At 42.6% G+C, this 12,059-nt stretch overlaps 1 protein-coding gene across 1 annotated transcript; it reads right to left on the bottom strand.

The window, feature by feature from the left end:
- Positions 1–481: 481 nt before the first annotated feature.
- Positions 482–3,425, bottom strand: Tceal5 (transcription elongation factor A like 5). Its single transcript, XM_021154020.3, has 3 exons — positions 3,303–3,425; positions 1,914–1,981; positions 482–1,341 (listed from the first exon to the last, which is right to left on the bottom strand). Exon 3 carries the CDS (start codon positions 1,313–1,315, stop codon positions 713–715), a length of 603 nt encoding a protein of 200 aa, XP_021009679.1. The 5' UTR covers positions 1,316–1,341; positions 1,914–1,981; positions 3,303–3,425; the 3' UTR covers positions 482–712.
- Positions 3,426–12,059: the final 8,634 nt, after the last annotated feature.

The following is a 12,059-nucleotide window of genomic DNA, read 5'->3' as shown; positions in this document are numbered from 1 at the left end:
GGATGGCCTCAAAGTCAGAAATCTGCCTGCCTCTGCCTCTGGAGTGCTATGTCTAAAGGCATGTATCACTGCACCTAGCCTTTTATTTTACCTTTTATTGTTTCTCTTATAACAAAACTAGCGTCAGGCTGGAGAGATAGCTCAGAGGTTAAGAGCACTGACTGCTCTTCCAGAGGTCCTGAGTTCAATTCCCAGCAACCACATGGTTGCTCGCAACCATCTGTAATGGAATCTGATGCCATCTTCTGGTCTGCAGATGTACATGCAGGCAGAACGCTGCATACAAAATGAATAAATAAATATTTAGAAAAGAGTAGGCTCTGTTCTTAGTGGGGCAATGGTTATATGAGAAAATAAAACGTCTCAAATCCTACCACACAGAGAAAACCACTATTTCTTATAGTTCTACGTAGTTTTCCTTGTGTGTATACTCTATATGCTGATTCTGTTTTCAAAAATGGACCGATACTGGATCTGTGGTTCTGCAAACTGTTATCTTTATTATTTTACAGTATACCATGAACATCTCTTCCATGCACATGGGTGAAAGTCCTTTACTAAAAGACATAGTGCTGTCTGCTGGTAACAGGAGTGACACCTAAAGGAAAATCTCGGCACAAGGTTAAAGCACAAAGCCTGGCAAAAGCCTGCCAGGGAAAGCAGGGCTGGTAATATTTCCCATCAAAGAATCCAGAAGGAAAGTCTGAAGGCATTAAACAAATGGAGCATCTTCTAAGTCCTTCTGGCCCCTGCCTCCGCCGCCCCTCACCCCCCTGACTCCCCGCTGGCCCCTGGGGACTAAAGCATCCTGTGAATCTCTTGGCACCCAGTGAAAACCACCCATTTTCTGCCTCTTCCTCAGCTCTTCCTGAGCCCTAGTCATATCTGCGCACTCTCTCATCATCTCCTCACTGCTTACATGCCTGTCCTGTAAGTCCTCCTGGGAGTTCTTGGGAGAATCATCTGTCCCCCTATCTGTTTTTCGTTTTGCTTTCCGGGGCACATAATCTTCAGCGGGGCGCTTTTCTGCAGCCTGCGCCTCGCTGGCTGACTTTGCCTGGGAATCGGGCTTGCTCTCCCCTTGGCGCTTGCCCTCCCCGTCAGACTTTCCCTGCTTCTCGGGCTTCCCCTCACCTTTGTGCTGTGCCTGCTCACCTGGCCCTCCCTCCACCTCTAGCTTGCCCTGGCGTGCTGGCTTTCCCTCTGCATCTGACTTGTCTTCATCTGCTTTTCCTCCCTCTTCTGTACTTCCTTCGTCTTCTGCCCTTCCCTTGTTTTCTGGCTTTCCTTCATTTTCTTTGTAGAACTTTTCCATGTTGCAATTAGTCTTTGTTGCCTGTCCTAGAAGACAAAGAAAAGAACGCTAAGGGCGCAAGGTTTCAATGGTTGCTTTCCTTCTCTCATGGTTTTCCCAAACTACCTTAATCCACCTTCCAGGTGCACTCTTACCCTTAGATTCCTTTCCCCACACACTTACAGGAACCAACCTTGCAGGAAATGTCAAAGGTGTTTCTCCTTACCAATAAAGACATGTGCTAAGAAACAGAGAATAATGGTGTCTCAACTTTGTTCTGGCTCTGCTGTGTAGTTTCAACTTACAAAGAACAACAGGAATTGATGGAGTAGTTTCATTTTTTCTTATCCTTGCATTTATAAAACTTATTTTAAAAACCATATGCAGATTTTAGGGGGTGAGGCTCTGATAGCCTCAGAGAGTATGATGAATGCCACCCTTTCTCCTCCCCTACGTGGCCTCCATGTTGGCATCACCAGCTGCAAAGGATCAAATTCCCTCAGGACCGTGCAATGTGTCTTGAAATTGTAATGAGGAGGATTGGAGGGAAGAGGTGAGCAGTGGCCTCCCTGTCTTTTGCTCTAATTCCAGGGTGGAGCATGTCCCTTCACTCACTAACCTGCACTGATGCTGCAGGTCGTCCCTTTCCTTGGCTGGGTTGCTGCCTACAGCCACAGACTTGAAGACCTGTGGGGAGATGGGAAGCAGATGGCGAAGGATTAGAAGTCGAAAATGACTAACAGGCAGGACCAAGAATCTTCGTCCAAACTTTGCCAGTTTCTCCCTCTCAGCCCATCTTCCTTTCTCTGTGTTCTCCGATTTTCTTCCACGTGTTTCCCTCAACAGTTTACCTTTATTTTTTTTTCTAGTCCTAAGGCTGCAGAAAAGAAAACTGTTTCCCTGTGTCTGATTTCCCTGAACAAATCTGCTCTCACTTCACCGAAATGAGTATAGCTCAGGACTTTGAAAGTCAGAAGTCAGGTCTTGCTGCCCTCAGATCTCTGTACTAGGACCCCCCCACCCAACCCATGCCCCTAGGGGCCCTTGATAATAGCTGAGTACTTTTCTGAAAACGGAGATAGAGGAAGCAGGAGAAGGCAGGGCATTCACCCCTTCCTCCACACAAACCCAGAAAAAAAACCCACCCAGCTTTCTACAGTGAAAGGGACAAATTATTTCTGAACGCTAACAATTTGGGTTTTTAATACCTGCTTTGGAATCCCTCCGAGTTGGGGAGTCACTCCCTAATTAGGAGCTGAGCCTCCTACTAAACCTGTCTCTCTCCTCTGCAGCAACCCCCACCCTTGGTCACCTCGGCCTACCATTTTGGGATCCAAAATGGTTGGGGGGGGGGTTGGAGAAGGGAAAAGGAGAAAAAAAAGGAAAAAGAAAAAGAAAAGGAAAAAGAAAAGAAAAAGAAAAAGAAAAGGAAAGGAAAAGGAGCCTTGGCCTGGGCAGTTCGCCTTCCTCAGCCTGGAGTCAGGACCCCTGCCCCTCTCCTGCTACCTAAAAGGGATTAGGCCATCACCAACCCCCCCCCCCGCTGTCCCCTCCCCCATCCTCCTCCTCTATAAGGCAATGTAGCTCAATCACTGTTCCCATGACATCTCTATTGGTATTCTGTACCCCTGTTCTCCTTCCAGTGACCCGGTCCCCCATCCCCATCCATTTCCTGCACCAAGTCGGTGAGCATCTGGACAGGACTCCAGGATCTGTTTGGAATCAGCTCTGGTCTTAGCCTGCTGTCATTCCTACCCAGCGCTCTGCAGGCACTGAAGGATTTGTAGTTATCCCTGGGAAATGACTCCTTCTCACATTTCCTTCTGCCATTAGCCCACAGTTCTCCGAGAATATCAGAGCGGCTACCCCCAACACTCACACAATCTTCTGCGCCAAAATGAATGGGGGTGGAAAGGGGGCGGTATCTGAAAAGCAGACAGAGTCCTCTCTGCTGGGTAGCCTCTGTCCATTACCACCCCTCCCTCAGGAATCCCTGGCTTGTACCAACCTGCCGGGCTATAGGGCAGTTGCCCCCCCCTCTGTCGTTCAGTTTCAAGTCTGCCTTCCTCCACGGAGATAAGGAGCTGGTAGCTGGTACCTGGAAGAGAGACTTCTGCATACGTCTGCTCCTGATCACGTGACAGGAACGTCACCAGTGGGCTCAGGTCCCTTAGTTCCCCTCCCAAGCACAAGAAAGTGCGTCAGGAGCCAGCCTACTTTCCCCCTCACTACCCCCACCACTCTCTGTCCCTTCCCCCACAGCATGAGGCCTTGTCATTCATTTTGTTACTTGCAAATTCCAGAGGTCAAATATGGTTCGTGATGTGTGTTTAGTCCTGTGTGCTCATTAGGGAGAGGCTGCATCTTTTCCTAATACCGTTTCCTGTTAAGATCTCAGAGGATTTGGGGACCACTTTATCTTTTTTTTTTTTTTAAAGAGCAAATCATATACTTCTTCAATCCACTTCATCTCTTAGCCACCGATGTTCATTCTACACACGGTCTACACCTGCGCATAAAGGGTATGGGCAGATCATTTGGAAGTGAAGCAAGCTGTTGAAATGGAGATTTTCTTTTCTTTTTAATAGTTTCTTTTTTTAAAAAAACTTCATTTATTCTACTGAACATGTGTTATTCTTATGAGCACAAAACTATTTCATTTAAAATAAAGTGTTTAAAATAAAGGAAAAGATCGGTCTCCAATTTTTCGACTCTGAAGACCTGTCACGCTTGTACTTGAATTGGCTACTTACAAAATACCAAATGTTCTCAAACAATTGTTGAACGATAGGTAGAAAACTAATGATTAACAAAATACCAGTTTCGAACATTGGACTGTGGCTATCTCACTCACCCTGCGGAAAGGAAAGAGCTATGTAACCCAGGTGATGCAGAAAGTTTGTATCACCCATACTTTGGGAAGAGAAGAGGAAGCTCTGGCTCCCTCCCCTGCCCATGTTTCAGAGCCTCTCCTCTTTTTCTGCATTTGGATACCCGAATGTATTGACCTTTTCAAAAACCTACATAGTAGGTGACACAGGTAGTCAATTCAATAAATGCTTTTTAACACATTTCTCTCTCTCCTCCAGAGTCCCACCAGAAGAAATCAGCTCCAGCATAGAGGAAAGGAAAAACCGATCCCCTCTATCCTCTTGCAACTTTGGGTTTCAGGAAGCCTGAAGAAGTAATTAGTGCAAGGAGAGCCCTTAGACCTGTTTCCTTCCCGACGTTATTCACAAAACGTGGCAGAAGCTTCCCTAGGCACTGCCTTCTCCCCTCTATATTGCTTGGACAGTATGGCTTGCAAGGTCTCTCAACTCGGCCACCTTCACCACCAAGGCATCCATGAAATGCCTACCCATTCTTCAAGGTTTCTGACTATAATCCATACTCATCTTTTGGTACTTTCTGACTTGGTATCTGACATGCTGATATACTGGTTGATCTAGACCATGTGTTCTGACCTGACCACCCAGGATAATATTGAAGGGATATATGTGCAGGAATTATTGGACTATGTATACTCTGTAGGATGATCTATGCCATAGGAATTTAAAAATAACGCTGATACATAAGCAGGACATAATGAGGAAGCAGGAAGTATGAGCTTGAGAAAAGACACTATGCATGAATGTAATTGAGAGGAGAAACAGATACTCAGTCCTTGAGTTCAAGCATTTTCTTTTCTTTTTAAGTTTAATTATTTTTTTTTACTTGTTCATTTTATATCCCACTTACTCCTTTCCTCCTTCCCCCTCCCCTTCTTCTCTCAGCTGGTAGGACCCCCCTAGGTATCCCTCCACCCTGGCACTTCAAATCTCTGTGAGGCTAGGTGCTTCCTCTCACTCTGAGTCCAGACAAGGCAGCCTGGCTACTAGAACATATCCTACAGACAGGCAACAGCTTTTGGTATAGGCCCCATTCCAGTTGTTTGGAACCCATATGAAGGCCAAACTGCACGTCTGCTATGTATGTGCTGGGAGTCCTAGGTCCAGCCCGTGTATGATCTTTGGTTAGTGGTTCAGACTCTGAGAGCCCCAAGAGTCCAAGTTAGTTGACTCTGTTGGTCTTCCTGTGGAGTTCCTATCCCCTTTAGGCAGCAATCTTTCCTCTTATTCTTCCATAAGAGTTCCCAAACTCCATCCACTGTTTGGCCGTAGATATCTGCATCTGTCTGAGTCAGCTGCTGGGTGGAGCCTTTCACAGGACAGCCATGCTAGACTCCTATTTGAAAGCATAGCAGAGTATCATCAATAGTGTTAGCGATTGGTGCTTGTCCATGGGATGGGTCTCAAGTTGGGCCCCTGCACTAGGTTTCAAAAAGATGCAGCCACTATTGAAATACATGTGGAGAGGTCTCAAGGAGCTACAAATAAATCTGCCATAAACCCCAGCTATACTACTCATTACATATGTCCAAGGGACTAGGCATCCTACTTCACAGACACTTGCTCAGCCATGTACATTGCTTTTGTATTCACTATAGCTAAGAAATGGAAGCAGCCTTAATTGTTTTCAACCAAACCAAACCAAACCAAACCAAAAATCAAATAATGAAAACTGGGTACACATACATGGAATACTCTTCAGTTATAAAGCAAAATGAAGCACTGAAATCTCAAGATAAAATTATATTGTGTAAGGTAACATAGAATCTTTATTTATGAGTACACTGTAGCTTATATGCATATTATATTCTTATATATATGAATATATATGTGTGTATACACACATGTGTATATATATATATATATATATATATATATATATATATGAATGAAAAGGAAGCTGGACCCATGAAATGTTAACCTTATGGCTGCTTAAACAAGACCCCAAAAATGAAAACAGTTGGTATGCCAATATGGATGGGAGAAATCTCAAGAATTCACACTCCTAGACGAAGAACTACAATCAATTAATGATCACTGTGGTGGTTTTAAAAAGAATACCCCCTATAAACTCATATATTTGAATGCTTAGTCATCAGAGAGTTGAACTCCTTGAAAGGATTGGAAGGATTTGGAGGTGTGGCCTTGTTGGTGTCACCATGGAACAGAATGTAGAACTATCAACTGCTTCTCCAGCATCATTCATGCCATGCCTGCTGCCATGTTCCTTGTTGTAATGATAACAAACTAAAACTGTGAAATTATAAGCAAGCCCCCAATTCAATGCTTTCTTTTATAAGAATTTCCTTGGTTATGGTGTCTCTGCGCAGCAATAAAACACTGACTAAGACAGTGCTAAGAGTGGGCAAATCAGTCTTCTCCAGAAACAGTCACATGATAGATTATTTAATCCCAAGACATCAGATCTAAACACATAGATATATTAGTAACATTAAAGGGACTCATCAGATTGTATTTATAAATGTATGTATGTCTGTGAAAATAAAGAATAAGAAGCCATGACTTTGAGAAGGTGTCATAGTTGGGGGACACAGGAGATGTTGGAAGGAGGAGGGGGTGGGGAATGATGTAAATATAGTACTTATACATGAAATTCTTAATAAATAATAAAATTTGAAAATGATATGCCTGTTTTGAAATACTTTGCTATTTTTGGATTGATCCCAGAACTTCAGGCATGCTGTATAAGTGTTTTCCCATGAATTGTTCAAATGGCTTGATTTCCATTTTGGCCATGAGTTACTTAGACATATATTAATTTTTCCTATTTGAAAATTTTGACATTTTCCAGGGATTTATTGTGATTTCTCATTTAATTTCATGGTGCTTTAAAAACCCAGTCTCAAATATCATTTGAATCCTGTTAGCATTATTAAGACTTATTTTTTTTTGCCAGGGAGTAGGGACTGCATTGGTAAATGTACCACGCACATATAAATCAGGCATAGATTCTACTATTGGTTGTAGGAAGTTATATAATTATCAAATAGATTAAGTTGGCTAATCTATTCTTGAAGTCTGTTTTCTATTTTCTTGTTCCCTCAATATTTCAGAGACAATGTTTAATTCCTGACTTTCAAATGCTTTTTTTTCATTGAATTATAATTATTTTGCTTCATGTAGTTTGAAACACTGTAATACGTAAAAATTCACCACTTAAAAATTATGTAATTTAGGGCTGGAGGAAGTTGGGCCGGAGCAAGTGGGACTCGAGCAAGCGAAGGTCCTGAGTTCAATTCCCAGCAACTAGCGCTCTTTTATTGTTTCCCTTTCCCTTTCTCCCTCTTGCTCCAAACCCTGCTTGCTCTATTCTTCTCCTCCCCACCCCTCAGCCCCTGCTCTCTCCAACTTACTTTCTTGTTTTGTTTTGTTTTGTTTTTTAGTATTTATTTCTATGAGTACACTGTCACTGTCTTCAGACACACCAGAAGAGGGCATCAGATCCCATTACAGATGGTTGTGAGCCACCATGTGGTTGGTGGGAATTGAACTCAGGACCTCTGGAAGAGCAGAGAGTGCTATTAACCTCTAAGCCATCTTTTTTTCTTTTATCTTTCAATACCTTTTGGATTGAATTTTTGAAGTGTTAATCTCACTATATGCTTAGCTATCATTTTAATGACTGTCTTAAGGGTTACAGTGTATTTTTTTTAATGTATCAGAATTCACTTTTGAATATAGAATAAAATATTAAAGTATGTAATCCATGTCTCTCTGATCTTTGTTCTATGATTGACATATATTTTACTGATGTGTTATAAATTCTATGTGTCATAAGTTGTAGACAACCATAAAGTCCATATTCTTCCCTTCTCCAAGACTGATGATTTCATGACTTTTGTCCTGGTTTTAGGTTTCATTTGTAAAGCTCGTCCCTGTTACTCTGTTTCCATTGCTGTTACTTCATTTATGGAACTGTAGCCTTATTGTTTCAATGGCAGTTAGTGATAAAAGCTCCACTTGACTTGTATCCAGAGAGTAGTTTTTAAGTTGTCTGTGTTCCTTCTCTCCTCAAAATGAGAAGGTTCATTCTGCAATACTTTCTGTAGCTACACAGCCACCTTACATTCATTTTAGGGTTTTCCTTAGGGATTTGCAAATTTTAAGAAAAATAATTTTATTAAAATGAGTGATTATCTACATTATGTTGCTTCTTTAGATTGTTATATATGCAAGCATCTAAAATGTATACTGATTATTTGTGGAGTACCACTAAATTTATATATTTATCAGTTTTTATATATTTCATAAGTAATTACTGGATGCTTTTGATAGGCTAAGCCTCAATGGCCCAATTTATTCATACATATATAAGACCTCTTTTATTTATTTTTTTTTTAAAGATTTATTTATTTATTTATTTATTTATTTATTATATGTAAGTACACTGTAGCTGTCTTCAGACACTCCAGAAGAGGGAGTCAGATCTCATTATGGATGGTTGTGAGCCACCATGTGGTTCCTGGGATTTGAACTCCAGACCTTTGGAAGAGCAGTCGGGTGCTCTTACCCACTGAGCCATCTCACCAGCCCTCTTTTATTATTTTTTTATTTAAAAAATTTTATTATTATTAATCATTCCATTCATTTACATCTCAAACAATATCCCACTTCCCGGTTACCCCTCCTCCACCCCACCCCCCATCCCACAGCAGCCCTCCTTCCTCCCCTTTGCTCCCCTCCTCCCCAACACTCTCCTGCCCCCAGCTCCAGCATCCCCCTACTCTGGGGCATCAAACCTCCCTGGACCAAGGGCCTCTGCTCACTTTCAGACAAGGCCATCCTCTGCTACAAATGTATCTGGAGCCAAAGATCCCTTTAGGTCCACTCCGTGGTTGGTGGTCTAGACTCTGGGAGAACAAGGCAGTTTATGTAGTTCTTCCAATGGGGTTGCAATCCCCCTCTGCTCCTCTAGTCCTTCCTCCAGCTCCCCCACCAGTTTCCCTGAGTTCTGCCTGATGGTTGGCTCCAAGCATCCACCTCTGATAAAGCCTCTTTTGCCATTAAAATATGCTTTCAGCCCAATATGGCTGTTCATGACTGTAATCCTGGAAATTGTGAGGCTGAGATAGGAGGATCATTGTGAGTTCCTGTCTAGGCTACATAGTGATTTCTAGACTAGCCTGGGGTATAGAGTAAGACCCCATCATAAAACCTGAAACATTCATGATATTTTTTCAAACTATATCAAACTAAAACTCACAAATATTAGTATCTTTCTAATTAAGTAATACTTTCAACTGCACTATAGAAATGCATATTAGAAAAAAAAAACCGACTGACTCAGAATGTTAAATGACAAAATCACAATAATAGTGATCTATATGTTACTGGAACAGGATCAAACCTCTTAGTTTTTTAATTCTTTATTATTATTTTTTTTACAGTCTAGTCTTTATCCCCCTCCCTGTCTGCCCTCTGAGTGTTCCTCCTCATCCCATACCTCCTCCCCCCCCACCCCACTCCCATCTCCAAGAGGATGTCTCTACCCCCACCCCACCAGACCTCACCACTCCCTGGGGCCTCAAGTCTCTCAAGGGTTAGATGCATCTTTTCTGACTGAACCCAGACCCAGCAGTCCTCTGCTGTATATGTGTCAGGGGCCTCATATCAGCTGGCATATGCTGCCTGGTTGGTGGCTCAGTGTCTGAGAGATGTCAGAGGTCCAGGTTAGTTGAGACTTCTGGTCCTCCTACAGGGTCACCCTCCTTCTCAGCTTCTTTCAGTCTTTCCCTGATTCACCCACAGGGGTCAGCAGCTTCTGTCCATTGGATGGGTGTAAATATCTGCTTCTGACTTCAGCTGCTTGTTGGGTCTATCAGAGGGCAGTCATGATAGGCCCCGTTTTGGAATGCTCCATAGCCTCAGTAATGGTGTCAGGTCTTGGAGCCTCCCCTTGAGCTAAATCCCACTTTGGACCTGACGGTGGACCTTCTTTTCCTCTGGCTCCTCTCCATTTCCATCCCTGCAGTTTTTTCAGACAGAAACAATTATGGGTTGGAGTTGGGTGGCAACCCCATCCCTCACTTGATGCCCTGTCTTCCTGCTGGAGGTGGGCTCTATAAGTTCCCTCTCCCCACTGGAGGGCATTTTATCTAAGATCCCTCCCTTTGAGACCTGAGAGTCTCTCACTTTCCAGGTCTTTGTTGTATTCTAGAGGGTCTCGCCACCTTCTACCTCCTACCTCCCTAAGTTGCCTCTTTCCATTCTTTCTGCTGGCACTCAGGGCTTCAGTTCTATTCCCTCACTCCTACTCCCCCAAACCTCTTTTTGAACATTCCTTTTCTCTGTAAACACCCCTAAGCTTACAGCATGTACCTTGCTAGGATTTTGTTGCCTGTCTTTTTTGGTAAAGAGTGGAGAAAAAGAAGCTCATTTACATTAGCTACAGAAATGATACTTAGGAAAATGCATCTAAAACCTTAGACTCTTTCTTTCTATTAACTGTTATCTTCATGGTTTGCCTTATATTTCATGTGCCTGCTAGAGGCCAGGACACTTTGGAGTGAAGCATGTGGTTCATCCTGAGGTTTGTTACTTTTCTGGATGGGTATTTTCACCTGCATTTTGTGTTCAAATTAAAATTCCATATTTTTGTTACAAATATTTTACAACCATTCTTACAGCCCCCCCAAATAAACAATGGGCCAGAATTTGATCATGAATTATTTACTATCCTGTTTCAGAATCTTTTTGTTGTTGTTAATTGTTTTTTTAAAAGAAATACTTTTTTTAAATTTACTTTATACTTATTCACTTTACATCCTGCTCATTGCTCCCTTCCCGGTCACCCTCTCCCACAATCCTTCCCCTATTTCCCCTCCTTTTCTCCTCTGAGTGGGTGGGGGTTCCCTGTATATCTCCCCACCCTGCCACTTCAAATCTCTCTAAGGCTAGGCATTTCCTGTTTCCTCTCCCACTGAAGCCAGACAAGGTAGCCCAGCTAGAACATATCCCACAGACGGACAACAGCTTTGGGGATAGTCCCCACTCCAGTTGTAGGACCCACATGAAGACCAAACTGCACATTGCTGTGGAGAGGACTAGGTCCAGCTCATGTATGCTCTTTGGTTGCTGATTCAGTCTCTGGGAGCCCCAAGGGTCCGGGTTAGTTGACTCTGTTGGTCTTCTGGTGGAGTTAAATTTTAAGTTTATATTTGCAAAGTATTGTGTGCCTGGTATGCACAAGGCTGTGTTCACCACCCAGTACCACAAAAAAAAATCAATTTTCATGAATAAAATGTACTTTTTTTCTATGTAATTAAAACCCTGATACACTGACATGGCCAACTCAGTATGTACAGAACAAAATTCTATACATTCCCGAGTTTCAGGTTAATGCGGGCTGTTTTGAGCAACTGTCTCTTCAGTGAGCTGTTGCCTCATACATCTGCTCAGCTAGAGAGATAATTGCCCCAGATAAGCAATCTTTAGCAAAAAGATAAACAGAAAAGAATCTAGCCGCAGGTGCAGAACAGGGTTCAATACAATGAGCATTCCAGAGTAACCACTTTGGAGCTCTGTGGCTATCTGTCCGGGTCTGGTGTTGGAACCTAAGGGAAAGGATGAGAGAAAGGCACAGTAAAGAAGTATGGACCGATCCTTTGTCCCACAGGACCTTTGAGTAGAGAACTCTTACATGCACCCCTTTAATAACTGAAAGCATTTCAGGGTTTAGATTACTCACATGCCAAAAGAATGAAAAACTCTGAAAAAGCTCTCAAACTTACTACCTTATTTAGCTCATATAGCATCCCTGAGTTGACTATTATTTTACTCTCACTCATAAGCATAAGATATTAGATAGGCTTATCTCTTATTATATTTCTCAGCCACATACCTGATGATAAACTAGA

This window comes from Mus caroli, unplaced genomic scaffold (assembly GCF_978045245.1).
Source record: "Mus caroli unplaced genomic scaffold, Mus_caroli_1 scaffold_5, whole genome shotgun sequence".
NCBI classification, from domain to species: Eukaryota; Metazoa; Chordata; class Mammalia; order Rodentia; family Muridae; genus Mus; species Mus caroli.
This window is presented reverse-complemented; position numbering and strand designations above follow the sequence as displayed.